We start from the raw sequence: 22,228 nt of genomic DNA on the forward strand, positions 1-22,228 counted from the left end.
GATGAATTTTCATTACTGGGGTCCATGTATGTGTGGGGGGGGGGATATAACCCCCCCCCCCTCCAACTCCAACACTATTGGATCATTAATGATAATGTAGTGTTAGTGGTGGTACTAGGACGTGTGGATTAAGCTAGAGCGGGACACACAGCTCACAACTGTTGGGCCGCTTACATCATCATAAGGACTGCATAAACAACATTGTGAGCAGACATAATATTTTGAACCATGGTCGATGCTTGGAGAAACTACCTGTTTATCCACCACGGGATCAGGTGTGTGTAGTTACAAACACCCTGGATTAACCCTAAGCCTTTATTGTTTGTTTTTTTCAGCTTTAGGGCTTTACAGAAAACAGAGAGAATTAACACAAGACGTTTGTTTGACATTTCATTTATGTCATGCATTGAACAATGTATATTAGGTGGCTTAGGCAAGTTTATATATATATATATATATATATATATATATATATATATATATATATATATATATATATATATATATATATATATGTATGTATATGTATATATATATATATATATATATATATATATATATATATATATATATATATATATATATATATATATGCCAACTTAATATTAAATGAACGTTTTAAAAACAGATGTAAGCTCACTCGTAATTTAATATAGCCTGTATAATGAACATAGACGCAATTGTTCATTCCCCAAGTTGCTGAGCAGTACGTTAAATCACTGTGTTTTCTATGGTGTAATCATCTAGTTAGAAACGTATATAGAAAGCTTGAATTATGAATATTAAGATTTTAATGTAATATTAATAGTAATAATAGGCCTACATTTTGATTGCTGCAAAACTTGCATGCAGAGTTTCTTTCAGACATCTCTTCTACCGCCCCCCCCCCCCCCCCCCCCCCGCCCCCCCACACGAGAAAATTCTGAAAGAAATACCGCTTGCTTGTATTTTGAATAATGTTTTTGTCTGGCTTAAAGATTTTTTTTAGATTGCTTAAAACAATAGTATGAAAAACGACACTCATACCTTCGTATTCATATTATATTTATAATATAGTAGGTCTATGCGCTTTTAAGCCTGAAGGACGTTTATCCAGTTTAAATATTTAAAAAAAATGCACACACAAGCATGCAGTTTCTTAACATGTGTTTTACTCACGAATAGTGGCGTAAATTATCGACCCAAGCCGTTGTAATCTAAAAAATGAATCAAATGTTTGTGTTGTTGTGAATTATCCATCAAGTAGATCAAAGTCTTCACTACCTTTTAGGTCGTCTATAAAATCAATGTAACACGAACACGTTTTAAATATTGTAAATAGAACATGCACATTGACAAAAAAGCTCACCACATCGTACGAAATAAGTCCTGTGTGTTTGTTTTCTTTTTTCTCCTCTTTTTACTCCTCAATCGCTAGACTGGTGCGATATTTTCTCCCCCTCGCGCGAGCCTCGTCTATGGCGGTAAGATAGCAACGGGCTCAGTGCAGACAAAATGCGATGTTTGAAACAGAGGCGTCGAGGCTGTGTGGCGAGGGTTAAAAACGAGCCTGTTGGTTTGAACTCGTGAAAGAAAATCTCGTGTTACAACATTTTTTTTTTGGTTTGTTTTGGAAAAATATTATAAGTTTGTTTTTAATTTAATTCATTTGAACGTAGAGCTACGTTATTATAAGATAATTTATGCTAGATTATGAATGAATCCGACTTTCAAAGCCACGCCACTGTCGCAGCGCAATCAATACCCAGTGAGCGGCAGTGTATGAATCAGCGCAGAAGGCGGCGATAGTTGACTGGGCCGCGCTATTTTTAGAACAGCATCTACCGAGGAGATAGGTAGAACAGCCATTCTCAACGGGGCCATATGGTCCACTGTGATTTCTACAGGGGGGGGGGGGGGGAGGGGGGGGGTGGCGTTGGGTTACTGATTGATTAAGGACTGTACAAAGACGCTTTGGTGTTGTTAGTGGGAGCTTGTGAAATAGGAAAATAACAGCACAGGTGTAGTAGGCTTTCTTCGGCAAGATTTTCAATTTTAAAAGCTACGTCTATTTGCAGCTCACGAAGAATTAAAATATAAATTGAATTGTCTATTTCGGTATTAACAAAAAGACATCTATATTATAAAATAATTTCAGTTCGATTTGTATTTGTTTTATCAACATCTTTTACGGCATTTTCCTATCAGAAGCACTGACTAGTTATTCAATTTCAAGATTGGGGTCGTCTATAAATGACTTCAAGCTTTTTTTTTGGAGCAATTTTACCCCCCTTCCCCAATACTAAATTGTATTGAAACAGCGTTCTCTTTCTAAAATACTGAACTTCAGAATAGGTTAATTTTTCAATACAGATTATTAGCAAGTTTTTAGAAGATGCAAAATTACTAAAATTATGTATGGACGACCCCTAACTACCTAAAACACTTTTTTTAAAACTGACATCAGCTTTGGAAATTTACACTGAATAAGAGAAGTAGGCCTACCTTATCAGGGCTTATCATTATCATGATACCTAAAGTAGAGCTTATCTTTAGAGTTATACACTGTGCATAAAACATAAGTTCTAATCTATCACACTCCATGCCAGTGGGGGGGTGGGGGTGGGGGGGGGGTCATAACCCCCCCCCCCCCCCTAGACCCCTCGGTATATAGAAAAAGTATGAGGGGGGAGGGTGCAAATCGAAAGTTTGTCCCCGGGTAAAAATTGGAACCCCCCCTTGAGACGATCCTGGCTACGCCACTGCTCCATGCAAACATACATTCATACATACTTACATGACCAAGCATATATAGTAAACATGTTTTATACAACACAAGATCAAATTTAAAAAAATGGTTGTCATTTTAATTCCTGAATAGAAAATGGGTATTGTTCAAGACTCATTTAAACAAATTTTGTTGAACAGTTTGATTCTGGATAGTTAAAAAAAACATTAATATGATGGTTCTACTAGGAAAAAAAAACTGAAGAAATCAATTATAAGCAACATTGATAAATCAAGTGTAATCTCCACATCCTAGTTATAGCATAAAAATCTGTTAAACAAAATTTCTGACTGTTGTTGGTAATAAATAAAATATGTACAATTTCTGTAGTGCAGCCATTTTGGAGGTTTTAAACTCCACACAATCAAATCAGCATACTGTTTCACTAAAACTGACACCCAAAATTTCCTACACAAATTGATATAAAGTTATTGGAATAGTGCTTTAACTTTAACTACAAAAAGAATTCCTGTTAAATCTTGCAAATATTTTTTCCCCATCCCCCATAGTTCAATTCACTAGCTTTTCCCCTCAATAAATAAAATTACAGTTCAATTTATATAATTCATATACAATTTTACATTTTTAAAAAAAAAAGTTTATTTGAATGTAGGCCTACACAATGTAAACTAGTTGAGCTTTTGTTTACAATGTTTCACTTATACTGCCTGGCATCTTCATTGTCCTCTAGAGACCTCTACCATTGGAGAATCCACTTTGGACCACTGCTGAAGGTATAACACCAAATACATTTTTCCATTGTGCAGGTTCATTATGTGACTGAAATATAAAATTAAAGTCCCCCTCCCCAACCCAGCACTATTTTTTTTTCTTATTAATTAGCCATACATATATCATGTGTATTGTATTGCAAATAATACATTAATCCTAAGGATTAGGGCTCGAATTAACCATACTTAGATCTTGTGTATTGTATTGCAAATAATACTTTAATCCTAGGGATTAGTTCTTTAATCACAAGGATAAGGAATAAAGTGATTACATGGCAATAATTTCATATCGAGATATCCTGTATTGCACATAATACTTAAATCCATAGGATTAAGGATGCAGGAATGTTATTTGCAATTACACCAATACAAGTATGAGCAAATGGCTAATCAACAAGTTGTACCTTTTCATCTTCATATGGCACCAAAAAAAAAAAAGGAAAATGTTATTGTAATTTAGCCTTCAGTTTGTTCTTAAACAGCACGGGGAGCAAGGCCACAAGTGCAAAGACTGCCAGCAAGCCAATATTTCCCCAGGACATGGCTTCACTTGTGCTTGACAACTTGTGCAGTGTCTTCCCAGCTTGGATGAAGACAAAGGATGGAGGTGCGACTCCTGTAGGAATTAAAAGAGATAAACAAATAATCAGCCAGAACGGTATACATCTGTATATATGGTAGTTTCCCTTTCAAACCAATGGATGGAGGTGCGACTCCTGTAGGCATTAAAGAGATAAACAAATAATCACCCAGAACGGTATACATCTGTATATATGGTAAAGTTTCCCTTTCAAACCTGACGGTCTATGGGGCAAGTGAAGTAGAGTTCACTTGTTTCTGTGACCTCGGCATATGAAGAGATAGTGTGGTCAGCACCATGATGTATATATGGTATTTCCTAGTAAATTCTATTTTATAATCCATATTAATATAAAATTTATGGTGAAACAATTTTTTAAATAACAAACTTCCTAAATAAATTTGTTTAACTAATTCAATTTTCCTAAAAAATAATTCAAATAAATAATTTAAATTTATTTCTAAAACTAAAAATCAAAGCTAAAATACCTGTTATTTTTTAAATTTAATGGTGTTAATAGATTTATATTTGGGATGGCTATATACTAGACAGCTAACCTGAAAGTTTCAAGTTCAAATCCAGGTTAAAGAGTCCACCCAGCTCTGAAGGAAAGTAAAGGCGGCTGGGCATACTGCTCACCACACTATACCTTCCTAAGCCGAGGTCACAGAAACAGGTGAACTCTACTTTACTTCCCCACCAGACCAGGAAGGGAACTTTAATAAATTTAATTGGAGAGCAATACAATGACCAACCTAATGTTGTTCCAATGAAAAATGCAGTGAGCGGGACATCAATCACAGGCGAAGTTATGTTAATAAACCAGTTTGGTAGAAACGGTGTTATTCTTAGAAACAGCATGTAGTTGAACAGATGCTCTCTGTGGTTATCCACCTGTAGACACAACACATGTGTGAGTCATAGGAGACTTAGATTTTAGATAGTTCATAAATTCATGCATCAATATAATAACGACATTCTTGTATAGATCTTATATACATAAGATATATATATATATATATATATATATATATATATATATATATATATATATATATATATATATATATATATATATATATATACATATATCTGTGTGTACGTGTGCGCATTTTTATATAGGCCATATACACACATGTTTATTATACTTTAATGTATGTATAGCTAGTAATTAAATACCCTGGAGTGTTCGGAGATTTTATCATGTTGAGCAGAATGTACTGATAGCATAAAAGCTTGCAGCAAAGCGAACTCAAAAACTAAAAAAAAAACATCTCAGCACTTACATGTTTTCTCCAATCAGCTGCTCTTTGGGGGAAATACCTGTGTACAATTCTCCTTCCAACCATGTAAGAAAGAAGATAGCAAAAGGAGGCTCCAATGGCTGAACACTGCAAAAGGAAATATTGTTAAGGGATTGTGAAGTAGCATATATTTTATTTTAATATAATTCAACTAAGTATTTTCAATCAGAATTGAATGAAGATGGGAAACTTAACTCCGTGAAATTGATGTTAAATGACAGGGTTGACAAAAAACCTGAAGTTATTTTTTGATCTTTGACGACAATTTAAACTTGGTTATTTATTTAAGCTATTACATTGAAAAAGGGATGGTGTGGTTGAGTGGTAGAGCATTCAACTGCAAACTCAAAAGCTCTAGTCCATAGAATGTCCCCTGAGTCCACCCAGCTCTGGTGGATACCTGACTCAGGTTAGGGAAAGTAAAAGCGGCTGGACATAGTGCTGACCACACTATTCTTTCATAGGCCAAGGTCACAAAAACAGGTGAACTAAACATCACCTGCCCCATTTTCCCGATAAGATTCGAAAGGTACTTACTTAATTGTAAAGCAAAATAATAAAATAAAAGGGAAAATAATTATATCTATCGTGTTATTTTAAAATACGGATGTACATTTCATAATAATGTTACAACAATTTAATTATTTTAAAATATTACAGTGAATGTACATTTTACTTACCAGACAGACTAATGGCAATGCTAGATAAAAGGGGTATAAAAACCCTGATATGATACTGAGAAATATAGAACCTGGAATGGCAAATGTTTGTAAGCTGTGTCGTGTTAAAGAAAAAAAATACATCATTTTTTTAAAAGCACAACATTTTATAAAAAAAGTAAACTTCAAGAAAACAAATATTAAAAAAAAAAAAAGGTAATATGTTTAAACTTTTGGACAATGGACAAAAAAACACCCCAATGATAATAGATTGAGGTCAAAACAACTTTTGTTTATCATTAATGTTGATTGTCTAAACATCTACATAGGATTTTTTTTCTCTAAATATTGATTAATATTTCATATATTCAATTTAATGCAGCCATCTAAATAAGCTTTGAAAAGAATACTGATAATCCATTCACAAGCACAAATGAACTATTGATTATTTAAACAAAAATGTGCATGTACTAAAATTGATTTATCTTCTCTTTCCTACAACCTGTTGTCACTAGACTACTGCACCACTTGTGTAACAGATGGCTCAATGTATCTGAAACTAAACCTATTTTATAATTTGTTATCTGGCTAAAAGATTGAGCATAAACAAGTTGTCTGGGTTTTACAATTATAATCTTGTTTTAACCTGATGAATAGAACATTAATTTACCCCAAACCTAACCTTAAAACTAGCACAACCCAAAACTACTACTTTACAGTTATTCTCAGTGAAATTCTCAATTTGTTGTTTTTTTCTTTTCTAGAAACTATAATTTCTTTATTGTGTCTTTAAAATTATACATTTTGTTTTATTTCTTCATTTATTTGTACACATTTTGTTGTTTAACATCTAATTTTGACATTTCACAATTTGTCTAGTTAGTGCTTGTCCTTCTGAATGCCTAGTCAAAGTATGGAATAAAAATGATTACTTGAGGCATTTCCTACTTTGCATGAAAATGATGCATACCTATAACGTGTCAAGGCAAAGTGTTGAATGCCTGCCTTTTTTTAAAACTTTCACATTAGTAATTGAACTCAACTTTCATCTCCAACTGAATGTTCAATTTTTCTGACAACATTTTAGAAACAGCTGTTTGAAGATATCACCATATGTAGTTCATATATATTAAAACAACAAGTAACTGAAATCAATCTAACAACATAAAATTTGGTAAAGGATACAATATATAGACAACAAAAAATCCCATTAATACTTGATGGTAGTATTTTTCTTTGTACCGATGTAAAATTTGACCCAAGTTTTTGGCATCATCAATATTCCTTGGTACTTTAATGTATTGAGCTTCATCCCTGAAAAATATAAAAAGAGGTTTTAAAGATAACAATTAAGTTTAAGGAAGTTTACCAAAATACAATAATTAATTCCATCTAGTCTAGAAGGAAAGTAAAGCTGGCTGGTATAGTGCTAAACCCACTGTCCATTCATATGCAGAGATCATAGAAGCTGAACTCTACATCATCTGCCTAATGAATCGCCAGATGCAAAAGGATAAGTTTCTTTACAGCCTAAATTGATATTTAACAATTTAAAGTAAATCCTTTTTAGAGATGTCTGTCTTTATAAAAACACAATGTATTTGCACATATTATAATTTTAAAATGACTAGCAAATAAGAATCACTAGCTTTAAAAAAAAATGGATGGGACATCAGTACATTTTGTTTTTTAACATGTAAATGAGACAAATTCTATGGTTAATATTTTAAATAAAAAAAATAAAAACAGATCATGGAGCTAATTTTAGAAGTGAGCTATGGATATTTCATAGTTTCTACCAGACAATTGGCCTTGTTCTAATGTAAGTCAAAGTTAAGTGATTGCCATTCTTTTACGTAGAAAAAAAATCATCAGGATGCATGAGTATGTAGTCTGATGACCTTCATAATGATCTAATTTCTGTTGTTTTAGTTTTTAGCATACCAAACACTAAAATCTCAACATACATAACTAAAATAATTTAATGTTAGAACTTACTCCTCCAACTTTGGAAAGTTTGCATAAACCACAACCAATGCCAATAAGGCACAACAAAAAATGAGCGCTAGTATTAAAAGAGCATTTCTTGTGCTGCCTAACTTTTCAATTGTTTCATGTTTTGTATTTTCTACACTGTTGTTTGGTATATCTGTTTCTTCTTTCAACTGTGTCAAACTTTCACTGGCTTGTTCATTAGCATCTGAAAATGTAAATAAAATGTATATAAGAGAAATGCTATGCTGACGGAGACATGGGATCAAAACATATCTGAGTCCATTGCATTGTACCTGTTATTGGCTTCGAGTTTGCTTAAACCTCATTGCAGCTACTATTTTTATTTATAAAGCTAATGACCTACCCTACCTCACCTGCCAAAATAAACAGGCTGATAAATACATTAAAATACAGTTATTTACAGTGCTCAAGGCGTTTACTCATGTTTCAAACAGTTAATTGTTTCATTTTGACCTACACATGTGCACAGCATAGTGTTAAGGTATTCCCCAAATGTGTACTTTTTTGGTATAAATTTTACTCCATTAAACAGTACATGGAGCCTATAAAGTATATTTATTATTCCATATACAAAGCAGGTATCAATAAAATACAATTGCAAATAAAAAAAGCTATGTTAAATTATAATGACATATATTGATTGGTTTCACTCATAAAGAATAATGGTCTCTTCTATGCAAGCAATGGAGAATTCTATAACCTACATCATAAAAAAATAAAAAAGGCCAAATGTATTCAGTCAGCTATTTGTAATTTGGATTCTGTACGACATAATAAGAAGGGAATGCTGTGGGAACTGTACTATTTCAAAAGGTCTAGGGGCATATAAAAGTAATTTACAAAAACATTTTTTAAAAATATAAAAATAACATAAATAGTAAATATTATTAATGTATTAATTAATTATCAACTAATGAGCCTAAATCTTAACCATGTCTAAAACTGAAACATAATAACATTAATTCATGATTTCTCCCCGCCCCCCCCCCCTACACCTCATCATAGGCAATAAGAGTTTGAAATTAACATTAAAAGATTAAGACACCCCCCCCCCCCGTACTATTAGGAGTAGCTTTATTAATTTTTTTTATATATAGATAATATAATTATATAAATATATACTAGCTGTCCCGGCCAGGCCCTGCACTGGCATCTCTGAAAAACGTATCTGTAAAGGACCATAACTTGTGTGTTTAGTAATCAGCATTTACCCGGCATTGCCCACCCTAACCACAACCAACCAAAACACAAAAAAAAATGCAAACATAACACTAACACAAATACAAATACAAACGCAAAAACAAACGCAAGCACAAAGAAAATACAAACGCAAAGAAAAAGCTAGACAGAAAATCTCTTTTGTTTTGTTTTCATATAATTGAGCTCTACAAGAATATGTAATTAGTAATTTTTATTTGATGATTAGTGTTTTTTTACCAAAATCCAAATTTAAAGTATTAACTTATTAATTAATTATTAGGCCTAATACTAATTATTATTAAGTAGTAGGCCTAATACTAATAGTAATAAAATAACTAATAACTAGGGCCCTAATTTTAAACTAATTTACATTTTTAAAGTAGGTAGCTGGTAGGGGCCTACAGTAGAACTAGTTACTAGATATTGATATAGATCTAGTTAGAATTTTCATTCAGTCCGACTAGTAACTAGATGATCTAGATTAGAATTCTAGATCTAGAATCTAAATCTAGATTCTAGATCCGAGTGAATGACTGTGAGTGAGGTGAGTGTGACTTTGTTAGACTTGTACTAAAACTTGTATACTTACCATACATTTTAATGATTTTATGGATGTACTCTAGCAACAATTCAAAAATATAAGGTTAGATGACTAAATATAGATCTAATATCTAAGGTTGATCTAGATCTATTTTTTTTACTCCATTAAAATGTTCGAGAATACGGTCTTACGAATCCATTTATTTTATAATTAGGCTATTCTAGATATGATCGAGTTGTCTATCCTTTTTTTCCGTTTGTGAGTTCCGGGATAAAATTAAAAAATCTATTCGTCTTTATTAGTTTTTATTTTTATTAAATATTGTAAATATAGATATAGACTATATACCATACCATGTTGTATAAATAGTTAGTTTAATTATATAACGTTAGTCGGCAATGTTCTTATTAATTTCTTTTTTAAATAAATAAATCTATCATTTGTGCTAAGTTCAAGTCTTAAGATAGCTAAAATATATTTAACGTAATTTAGGCCCATATAAATAGGCTGCATAACTTCTAGATCTACTAACTAAAACACTGGACACGATGATGTCGCCTTTAACCCCCCCCCCCCTCGTCACAAAGTCAGATTCCCCCCTCCCCTAAAATGACTTCACACCTCAGCTTGCCACCACTCCTCAAGCACTGGCACTTGTTTGTTTTTTTAACAGCCATTTCTCACAAATAAAATTACTAGATCTAAGTGCTGAAGCTAATAAAGAATGCAAAACATAATGCCAAGTGACATCAGATAAAAGTCTAGAAAAAGCAACTGGACATTGTTGTGGCAAAACAATCCCTTAATAGTAGGTCTACCTGACATGGGTTGCTTACATTACAAGTGGTCCTAAGTGAGGTCTACTTTATGTGCCCCATTGGCCATCTGGTCGGGGAATATATATACAAACACAAACTTCTCTTTGTAACTGTTAAAAATGTTAAAGTCATTCACCTTTCTTGCTGTCATTCAGGCTCTGCCACACTGCATTCTAATGTTATTTTAACAATGTGAATAAAACTAAAGTTTCCACTGTTATTATAAAGAACTATTTGTTGTTGGCAATTTTGTTTATGACAGATGAATTCTGAATATCCTCCTCATTGTAGTCTTGTACACGAACACTTTGTTTTAGTTCCATTTTTCTTTCATTGATTATGAACTTAATTAGCCCATACTCAGTTTTGCTTATCAGATATGTTAACCTTGTAATAGAAGTATTGTATACACATTATTTTCAGTGCAATTACATTCAGTACTTACCCAAAGACACAATAATAGTAACACCCAACAACTTTAACTTTAAATATTTTTTTGCATCTTTCAAATTTTATACATTAAAGTAGGTCTACCTGTTTAATTTTAAAAGTCAACATGTTATGTTTTATTCTGAATAACACTGACAAAAGTAACATTAATAAATTACATTTCACTGTGTTTTAGTTTGTTTTAGTTCCTTAAGACTACTTGGGTTTATTTATGTAATCAAAAACAAATTTTCAGAGAAATCACAAATGGTTACATAACTTATGTAAAGCCTGATAAGAGAGAAATAAAACAACTCATACAAGTGTAAAAAAATATTACAAATTTTAAATAATAAGAAATGAATATTTTTGTTTTTAATTTGTATAATATGCACTTTATTTTTTAATGTTCGGTGGTAATTTATCATACAAAATCTTATTGTCATAGTATTTTTATTTAAACAAGACAACAAGACAGTTTCACTTCCATGTGGCTTGTGATCCTCTACGATTATCTTTGGCAAAGCCTCTTACATTAAGACTTGGAACCCCTGCCTTTGTTCGTAGTTCTTGAGTATGTTGGTCCATGGCAGCCAGCTCTTCATCATACCTTTAATAAACAAATTACTTTTTTTTTAAGCAATCAAATAAAATGCAGCTTAAGCTTATTAAATTGTATAACATTTTACACAAGTTTTCAAGTTAACAAGCATTAAAAACAAGCATGTTTCATCTTCATTTACAAAAAAGGTTACAACTGTTGAATCTACCTAAAATTAAAAATTATCAATCTAGTTTACATAAGAGTGAATAGGCCAACAAGGCCAGGTGGTGGAGAACTCAACTGTTAACCCAAAACTCTTAAGTCTGCACCATGTCCCTGAGTTTACTCAGCTCTGATGGATACCTGACTCAAATTAGGGAAATAGTAGATGGCAGGGCATAGTGCTGGCTGACCACACAATCCTTTTAGATAAAGTGGTCAAGATATAATTAAATGTAGGCTCACTTCATCTGCCCTGTGGAGAATGCCGGGTCAGAAAGGGGACTTTTTTTTTACATTTTAAACATGCATTGTTCTTGCCTAATAAATAAATAGTTTAGAAAATAAAATTATTCTTACAAAACATCAAAATGGCCAAGGTTTTCCTGATCTGGTACTTTGCTCCACCTGACACTGAAACAATTTTTGTCAGTTTTTAAAACTATTGTAAAAATATATTGAAAGTTTATAAAACTAAATAAAAAATAGAATTATTAAAAAAAAAAAAAAACCTTGCTACACAACAATGTAGCTAATATTAAATAGGAGACTGCATGGTTGGACAGTAAAGCACATGGCTGCTAACCCAAAAGTCTCTAGTACAAATCCTGGGTTAATGTCCATAGAATGTCCCAGAATCCAACCAGCTCTTGACTGATGTTAGGAAAGTAAAGATGGCTGGGCATAATGTTGGCTACACATACCTTTATATGCTGAAGTCAATGAATAATGTACAATAAGATTCAAAGGAGTAAAAAATGTTCAAACATTAGTGTATACTTACTCTGGCATTTCACCAGGGGGTATCACAATGTTAATCACATCTGATATCAATCTGTATTTCATGATCCGATCACTAGATGTTGTGGCAGATAAGGAGGGAGAGGCATTTACCTAGAGCAAACCAAAACAGAATTCAACATTTTAGAAAAGAAACAGAAGAATGTTGAATAACATTGCACAATGTGTTAAAAATTATGTTATAATTATAAACAAATAAAGTAAAATACTCTTTCTAAGCATAAGCCTATTCACTGCAACTTATAAATGAATCTTTTTTGTTAAGTCTATATTTTTAAGAATAAATTTATTTTTAAAAGATATATTGCAATAAATTGAGTTCATTACCTCTATGAGCCAAGGTTTTAAATTGTCATCAATTATAATGTCATATCTGTATAAATTTAAAAAAAAAACATTTTAAATTCACAATTTTTGAAATATATAGAAGAAACATTTTCAGAAAGCTTGATTACACACATTTTGAGCTGCTAATTATCTAAATTTATTTTTACATGAAATTACTGATAAATAACTTGTGTCCTTGATTTTATACCACTGAACTACAGGAGTATTTTTAAGCCAATTATAGTGAAATAAATTTATATATATGCTCATATTCCATCATTACTAATTGTTTACAATTGTACAATTTACAAATGAGCATTTTTCAAAGATTTTCTAAATATAATTAGCTAGGCTTCTCCAATAATGTTTTAAAATTACATGAATAGAATATTCAGTTAAATTACCCATAACATTCAAAGCAGTGCCTGTCATTTGATACAACACCCTAAAACATAAATAACATGAACATTATTAAATAATAGATACATGTTAAACTTAATCTACACAGCTGTGTTTTAAAATCCTCAACATTAAAAATTACCTTTAATGATAATTATACAAATATATATAAGTATACTTACAGCAACAGCTTTTAGGGAATGGACTGTTAGCCAGTTAATTTCATCAAAAAGTTTGTCCGAGACTTCTTTTCCTCTTGTACTTTCTAGAAAAAGTCTCAGGTTTTGTGTAGTCCATTTCCCTCCATGAATAGCATTATATTCATCCTAATTAATAAAACAGTAATATGGAGTTCTGGTTTAAAAGATAATGATTGTGTGTCAAAAATGGTAGCTTTAACTATTTCTCTTATATACAACATTGTTTAATATTTAAAATATATCTTAAAGACAATACATTTTTCTGTTGTATTGAAGCATACAATAGTCTTTTACTTTTATGTTAGTTTTTGTCATTTTTTAGAAAGAATCTTGAATTCATTGTTGTAAAAATTATGCTCTTCTATGCAACAGAAATATCTTTTTAGATTAACGTTTCCATTCTTTCTTTAAAAAATTAAAATTCTAATAACATTCACTTAAGTATAACTGCTGTCTAAGTAATTTCAAAAACTATTTTACCCCTTGTTTTTGTATAGACACATTTGTTAGATGAACAAACATATTATCCAGTTCATTCAAGCTTGCATTATATTTCACTGTACAGAAACGGCAGAAACCCAATCGATACCTGTAAAATCATTGTAAAACAATGAATATAATGTAAATATATTTAGCAAAATGGATTATGGAAAATACTTTATTAACATAATGCATATACATTTAGTAGAAAAAATGTTTTAACACTGAGGACTCAATACATTTTTAAAAGTTAAATTCAAGAAATATACATAAACAAATTATTTCTTCAAATGAAAAATAAAAATGTTTTCTTCTAGATATATAAAACCCTCTTTAAAACCAAGGTTTAAAAAACTAAACTCACATGTAACACTTGAGAGGTCTGAATGATGTCACCAAAACATACAGCCTCAAATCAAATTTTTTACCACCAATAAGAAGTGGGTTGTCAATGTACTTTGATATCACATAAGTCTCTTTTGCTGTTGGAGGTGTAAAGCTGTGATTCAAATAAATAAAATTAAAATAAACTTTTACTTTTTTCTAACCAAGATTGATAACATTTGTGCTACCTGATTAGCTTAGAATATATGTATATTTAAAAAATCAATTAACACATATCTTACATTTTAAATTAAAAAAAAGAAAAAAAAAGAAAATTATAATTCTACGATCAATTGTTATTTACCATTACAATATAATATTATTTATACTTTACAGCTTTATTACTTACGAATTCCCTTTTCCATCTCGCGACCATTTTTTTAACTGTGACAATTTATTAACTAAAAAGATACCAATGCCACGAGCTGAAATTGAGAATTTTTTTATATTGAATTTTGTTCAAATAATTTTGTTCCAAATAACATAAAATCATAACTTAATGTTTTTTTTTTTTAAAGAGGAATCACTTAAAACTTGCTTGTAATGATTATTCAAAAAATTACCTTTGCCACATGGTTTCATTATCCAAGTAGTATTTGGATTTTTTCTAAACTCTTCAACAAAAAGATTATAATCTGCTGGTAACATGAATGTTTGCGGAATAAAGTCTGTAGAAATTAAAAAAGAGTTTGTAAAAACAAAATATATTAATCATAAAGTAGGTATAACCCAATAGAATGTCACTACCTTTCTTCAATAATAGATAAACAAAATTGACAATCACATAAGACATTGCAAACCTAAGTGTACAAAGCGTCCAGTCTCATCTTTCTCAGATACAGGACTTGCTTCCTTCTCCAAATCTTTGCGATAGCGTTTAATGTTCTTCACCATTAAATCTTTTCGTGTAAGCTCTACATGATTTGGAAAGTGGTTGATAACCCTAAATTTCAAAAGCAATAGTTTAAATTAAAATCATCATCATTAAAAAATATTTATTGAAAATACTTATTCTTCAATTTGATACATGTTACTTTTCAATATTATTTATCCCAAAAGAATTCCTTGATCTTTAGAAATTTTAATTAGTACTTGAATATTTGCACTAAATTAATCATGCAACTCATTTTAGTTTAAAATTTAGATCTAACTATTTTTCTATCTCTAGCTAAAGAGGAAAGAAAGTACTGTTTTATCATTTTCAAAGCAACAACAAAAATTAAACCTCATTTAATAACTTCACTCACTGATCATCTTGAAGTCTGAAGCCTGATTCAACACTGAAAACATTTCTAATATTATGTACTCCAGCCCTGTTGAAAAAAAAAGATTATTTTTAAGGTGAAAATTAAAAAATATTTAACTCTTATGACTTGACATTACGGTACTTGAAAGAAAATGAAAGTTCAAAACCCTTATATTTCTATTAACTTGAACTAATTATTGTAATTAAACAATTATAATATTGATTCTAACTATAAAAAATAAAGAAAATTGTATGTTAACATTTAAGCAATTTAGGTACTATCACTAACCAATAAAAGTTCCAGTCATCTTCAGGGCCCACTTGGATCCAACCGCGATTTTCAAAATTATTTAGAAGTACAGATTTGTCAAAGTCTGATGCGAATTTAATACGTGCCATGTTGAATAATTACCTTCTTCAAGTTGAAAATAATTAGATCTAGACTCTATTAATAATATTTATTTAATTATTGGAAAAGCACAAGTTCATAATCATAGTTCATAGCTTTGACTTCAGTCACTCAGTTTGTGGGATAGAAATAGAAGTTAAAAGAACAGTTTGATTTTACTTGCTGATGGCTTCCAGCTTAAGTCTTCTTAACCCAAATCTTATCTAATTCAGAATTCTTCTCACGATGTGACTATAAACAATAAATTAAAATTGATTATTGATACTTTGATACTCTGTGTCCGCATCCAGTAAATTAATACTAGACTCTAGATCTAGATTTACTAGATCTACACTCACGACACTGATTCAGCTGTGATTCTTACGGCACACGGGAAATGGCGAGTAAAGGTAAAACCTTGTAGATCTAAATCAATTAATTAATTATCAAATATAATTTTAATGAGCCCAACTGCGTGACTTGCATATCTATAATCTATTTTTATTATTTTGAACTTATCGATTCAAACCATTTTAAAATGCGATTGTTATTTTAATATTGTTACTATAGTAACATACCAAAAGCAGTTTCCTCTAAATATCGAAACATAACAAGCACACCGAGAACACTTTTCTGAACTGTTTTGATTGAGCAATTTTATAAACGCATTAAACACGTCTTTAATCTTTTTAATAAAAAAATTAACGTAAAAGTAAAAGATCTAGAATCTAATTAATTAAAGTAAAAAATCAAACATTAAATACTGTAAATTAAATATTGTACACTAGTACTAGATTCTAGTTGTGTTTATATTAGGCCTAGTATTTGGCAAGGTTCTGAAATTCTTATCTGGCCTTGTAGAATAAATAATAATGGACCGCATATCAGATAGAATCTAGATCTAGACACCTATACCTAAACTATAAACTATAAACAATCGAGTTCTATAGTTCTATAAGTTAGTCTACTAATAATCTTGATCTCCATGGTTTAGTAATAGCAGACGAAGTTACTTGTACGTAGATCTAAATACTAGTAAATAGTTTGTAGTACTAGATCTAGATTCCTAGAGTAGATCTATTAATTAATTAATTAAATTAACGTGTTAGACTAGCAGCCTAGCAGGCAGAACGAACTGGGGTGTCCTCAACGAACCGCCGCGGCGTTGTTGTTTTTATGTTTTATAATTACATGACTGATTTGAAATGATTATAATAATTAATATTAATTAATACCTGGCATAGAGTTATCAATTAAATTCATAAACTCAAAACAATAATAATATTGAATAGGGCCTATTATTATAATTATATAATCTATATATATAATTCTCCTCTTCGAGCCGTTAGAAAACAAGCTGCAAACGCTCTCCCTACCTCCCCACCCCTACATGGTTTTAGTGAGCTGTGTTCACTCTAAATGTTTACAAGCAGAGCCAACGATTTTAAACGTAGGGGGGGGGGGGGGGGTTATGGTCCTTAACGAGCTACTTATAGTGTTTTAAAGAAATATTTTCAGTGTCAGCGTTGGTACTGTCGAATTCACAAATTATGAATTATTGAAAATTAGAAACAACTAAATAGCGGCGTATGTTATGCCGCGGGCCGGCTCGTAATATATAAATAAACAATCTCCCTAAATTGGCCTAAATACCTAGTAAATACTAAATACTCTACATTTATTTTTACAGACTCCACAATTGATACAATTACAATGGCCACGGAAAGAGAAGAGACTTCACTTTTAGAATTCACAGACCAGCCTTGTAAGGGGGACAGAAGCTTTCTGTGGACCATTATGAAAACTGAAGAAGAAGAAAGCTTTGATTTCACACTTCTTAGTGGACAGAGTGTCTGGGAGGGATCATGTAATTTTTTTTCTTCCCATCAAACCTTGGTTTTGATAATTTCTCACAATAAGTACCGTTTTGTATGTACATTTTGCTATCAAATCCATAAACAAAATTACTGGTAATGGATGTTGCACATATAATTTGATGTGAAGGTGGTAGAGGGTGGTTTATCATTTGTTATTTTGTGTTTTGCTGGGTGGGGGGGATAGAAAGCAATGTTATACATTAATATTTAAGTTATTATTTGTGCAATTTCTTTTCTTTTGGAATAGTTTGATGACTTTGAATTAGTTTAGAAAACTACATTATTTTCTTTCAATAAATTAATAGCAATAAGTTTATTTTTTTTATTTTCATTAGATTAAATATAAATATTGTCAGTAAGATAAATAATTACATTTTAAATTGATTTTGTTTTAGTTTAAACACTTTGCCTGAATTCATTAAAAATAATTTCATGTGTGAAACTAAATATAGACAATTAGGACAACTGCTTTATTTTAATGCAACGTTTTTAGTTTTAATCTAACCATATACGCCACAGTTTCCTTGATATAGTTTTTAAGTTTTTATGTGTACTCTCTTTATATTATTCCCTTCATTTAGAACATAATGACAACGATTAAGTTTTTAATCTTTTTTAAACAAGATCAATGTAAATCACTTAGCATCTACTAACTAGATTACAAAGCATTGCACGCTTTCAAGTTAAACACATGTCTTCATTTTAAAATCTATATTTTCTAATCAAAATATAATAACATTAAATAAACAAGTAAAAAAAGAAAAACCAATTGTATTTATATATACAAATGTAATGCCTCCTGACCTGTCCAGACTGATAATTTCCCTATAAAACCTTTCTTAAAATGTAAACGAAACTAGAGGCTGCTTCTGTTATTTTATACATGAGAGTCAAACTACAATTTGTATTATATTATACTATGTAATAGATTATTTCTTTTCCTTTCAGTATCATTAAAGGACATGAAGCAACAAAGTGATGAAATACGGATGGAGTTAAGTCCCTTCATAGATACTGCCAAAGCTGCATTTCTACAAGATGGTGAATCTTCAACTTTCCAGTGTACTTTATCAAACAGCAAAAAAGATTCTATATTGTTAACTTGGAAAAAGCAGTCAGAGGATGTTAAAGTAGGAACATTAATTAATATAAAAATAATAATTTTGTTACTTTTTGAAATTAAAGTAAAATTTAAGTACAAAAAATATGGTTTTACAAATTTTTTATTTCTATTATTTAAAAAAAATGTAATAGGCTTGCACACATTTTTTGTAGTTAATTGTTTTATTATTCTACATGCATACTTTTCATAGGACTTGGAATTCATATTAACCTTTTCATATATTTTTAAACAGTTTGTCTATATGCAGTTATCTTGTGATTTCTTTAACTATATAACAAATATCTTGTTGGAATATATTGTTGTTCTAAAAATTATGATTTTAGTTAATTTAGTATTTAATGTATTTCTGCAAACATTTTATATGAGTTTTAGTTATTCAGGCTTATTTAGGCTACTCATATATTTCATAAGTATTACTTTTTTAAAAGTTTAAATTAGGGTCACTGATGTTGAAGAAATGTGAGAACTTATCTTCCAAAATCTGTGATATTTTGAGCGATTGTGTAACCCGCCTAAATTCTTTGCATTCTATGAAATTGGAAAATCAAAGATTAACTTTAGAAAGACAAAATGCAATCAAGGTATGAAGATTGATGTACTAAATATATTAACCATTATAAATGCACTTTACAATTAACATACTAACCATAATTAGTATGTGAAATAGGTTTTTTATATGTACCCCCACATATTTATTTCAAATATACAACTACAACAAACATTTACTTTTACTTTTATTCACTATTGCATGAGTTGCAGCATTGTTATTATGTTTTGTAACTATTCTTTAAAATATATTCACATAATTAAGTTTGCACTTTCATTTGGAAAATGTGTGGTTAGCAATACCATAGTATGTTTGAATTTAATAAAAATGCATTACTTAAAAGTTTTGAAATTTACAGAAATTAGAAAAATGTGTTCAAGCAAAGGAGGAACTTGAAAAGAATCTTTATTCTAAGGTATTCAATTTGTCTTTAGATGTTTTACCATTAGTTGCCAAAATTCTGATTTATCTTATGGCCTATATTATAGTTGACTCAGGCAGTAACTTTTAAAATCACATAAACTGTATACTTTTTGCTATGTAAAGATTAGTTTGAGAAAGTTGTTTCCTGTGTCATTTGTAATGTTATAGTTTCATTTGTTCGATTTTTTTCAGTTTGTTGCAGTTTTAAATAGCAAAAGAGAGAAAATCCGTGAATTAGAAAATAATGACCATGAAGGTAAATAGTATTTCATTTAAAAAATTTCCATTCGATTTTCTGCAAAATTGTATCATTAAATAAAAATTGAGTTAACTTTTTTTGAGATTGTATCTCAGTAAAGGTGTTCGAATTTTTTTCAGAGCAAGAAATTGTAGAAAAAGATTTAGAGCCAGTAAAAAGAAAAAGTGACAGGTAGGACAATTTTTTAAAGAATAGTAACTATTTGGCATTTATTCATAGTGTATACTTATTTATATTCTTTAAGTCTTCTTACTGGAATCATAAAAATAAACATTTCAAATTTTAAAAAGTAGTATAGTATAGGCATTAATTTTATACACAATTAATGCTATATACATTGTTAAAAAGTATGCCCTTATTAAATATTCTGCATTATACTTTTATTAAAAATCTTTTTCAGAGACTTACTCAGTATTTCTACTAAAAAAGTGAGATTTATTTATAATTTGTTCTCTAAAACACATCACTTGTGACACTTTTAAATACATATTTTATTAAAATAAATAATATTTATATCCATCAAATTTATTTTTGTTAAGATTTTAAATTTTAACTTACATTAACAAATTGCACAAAAAAAGTTCCACATTTGATTAGGTGTCTAACACAGTATAATCAAATTTGACAATGAAATATTTAATCTTCCTAAACTAGGTTAAATCCAAAAGGGATGAAACACCTCCAGATCTTGATTCTTCACTAAACCTTGACATTGACCAAACAGAAGAGAGAAATAATCCAATTGTAATCAGGTAATGTGATAAAATATAATTTTTAAAGAAATATTTAACTACCAAAGTGTTTTTATTTTATTAAATATGCTTCATTGTGAATTTGTTAAATTTTTTTGTTTAGATTTTAAAAATGTGATTTGTATCAAGTTTTTCAACTTGATGTAACCTAAGAAAATTCATTTTGTTTTGTAGCTAAAATAATGAGTTCTTCAAGCATGTTAATAGTGTGGTTGTATGTTTGCCTCTGTAATTTTAGGAGCCGAGCAATAACACAAACAAGAAAAGGAGCATCATCCAAACTTATATTACCAACAGTTTCCACTAACAGTTCAGTCAATCTGTAAGTTGTCTTCATTGTGAAGTGTGTTCAGTATTTGATTGATCCAGGGAGGTTACTTGTTGATTGTAGTTATCTATCCACCAGCCGCATATCTCTAAAAGTATTGCAGTGCTTGAAGAAACTTTTGTATTTTCTTAATAGATAGACATAGCAGAGCCTATTTTAGAAGTACCATAATTATGTTTACTTACCAATATTTTATCTTATGCTAAGAACTCAGGTTCATAGGCCCTTAAAGAGTAGTACAATTGTGATAATCTTTTTAGTTGAGAGCATTGTCCAACTTTTGTATATCTGAACTTGTTAATGCAGATTATATACTAAATTAATTTATATTCATTTCATTATATAATGCATCAATTGTAAATGTAATATTATGAATTGGGTAATAAGTAGATTAAAATAAAATATTTTTTTTGTACAGGCAAAGAAAGTCAAGCTTGAGGAAGAGTGGTTCCAATAAATCATCTGACAATTTGGATCCAGAGGATTTGTTAGATAATTTTTAGTTCTTTAAAAAACAATTCCTTGATTGGCTCATCATCCCTTGATATATTGATTTTTGCTCAACCTCTTCCCCTCCATCACCTGGAATTACTGAACTGATTACAATTGAAAACAAAATATATTTAATTTAAAATTACTTAATAATCAATTAAGTATAGTGAAATGTTTGAAGAATCAATGGGGTCCTGAAGTTTTTATTAACATTACTAATTACTCAACGAAATTTTCCTGTTGTAAATAGTAGTTACCTCCCTGCAAAAATCTTTGCAGGAGATTTTCTGCTATTCTCAGTCAATATTTTCCTGTTATCTTTAGTTTTAAACACTATTCTCAGTCAATATTTTCCTGTTATCTTTATGCTTTTGCTGGCCTCCTTAGTTGGTTA

General features: G+C 30.3%; 3 protein-coding genes across 3 annotated transcripts; 1 reads left to right on the plus strand and 2 right to left on the minus strand.

Annotated features, from left to right (window-relative positions):
- Positions 1–3,359: 3,359 nt before the first annotated feature.
- Positions 3,360–10,029, minus strand: LOC131931678 (transmembrane protein 41B). The gene is made up of 7 exons (XM_059288505.1): positions 9,847–10,029; positions 8,040–8,241; positions 7,227–7,355; positions 6,063–6,156; positions 5,365–5,469; positions 4,834–4,972; positions 3,360–4,114 (listed from the first exon to the last, which is right to left on the minus strand). The coding sequence occupies exons 1-7, from the start codon at positions 9,851–9,853 to the stop codon at positions 3,945–3,947; spliced, it is 846 nt and encodes a 281-aa protein (XP_059144488.1). The 5' UTR covers positions 9,854–10,029; the 3' UTR covers positions 3,360–3,944.
- A 1,419-nt stretch (positions 10,030–11,448) lies between these two features.
- Positions 11,449–16,605, minus strand: LOC131931674 (polyglutamylase complex subunit TTLL1). The gene is made up of 13 exons (XM_059288503.1): positions 15,935–16,605; positions 15,647–15,712; positions 15,200–15,342; positions 14,963–15,067; positions 14,749–14,824; positions 14,380–14,514; positions 14,016–14,124; positions 13,518–13,661; positions 13,341–13,381; positions 12,937–12,982; positions 12,593–12,702; positions 12,169–12,222; positions 11,449–11,655 (listed from the first exon to the last, which is right to left on the minus strand). Exons 1-13 carry the CDS (start codon positions 16,042–16,044, stop codon positions 11,526–11,528), a joined length of 1,269 nt encoding a protein of 422 aa, XP_059144486.1. The 5' UTR covers positions 16,045–16,605; the 3' UTR covers positions 11,449–11,525.
- A 302-nt stretch (positions 16,606–16,907) lies between these two features.
- On the plus strand, positions 16,908–22,204 carry LOC131931673 (DNA repair protein XRCC4). The gene is made up of 11 exons (XM_059288502.1): positions 16,908–17,048; positions 17,724–17,900; positions 18,859–19,040; positions 19,462–19,614; positions 19,939–19,995; positions 20,196–20,259; positions 20,382–20,433; positions 20,663–20,690; positions 20,917–21,014; positions 21,253–21,336; positions 21,761–22,204. Exons 2-11 carry the CDS (start codon positions 17,747–17,749, stop codon positions 21,843–21,845), a joined length of 957 nt encoding a protein of 318 aa, XP_059144485.1. The 5' UTR covers positions 16,908–17,048; positions 17,724–17,746; the 3' UTR covers positions 21,846–22,204.
- Positions 22,205–22,228: the final 24 nt, after the last annotated feature.

Source organism: Physella acuta, unplaced genomic scaffold, assembly GCF_028476545.2.
Source record: "Physella acuta isolate Inbredline_101_S28 unplaced genomic scaffold, ASM2847654v3 ptg002004l, whole genome shotgun sequence".
Taxonomy (NCBI): Eukaryota; Metazoa; Mollusca; class Gastropoda; family Physidae; genus Physella; species Physella acuta.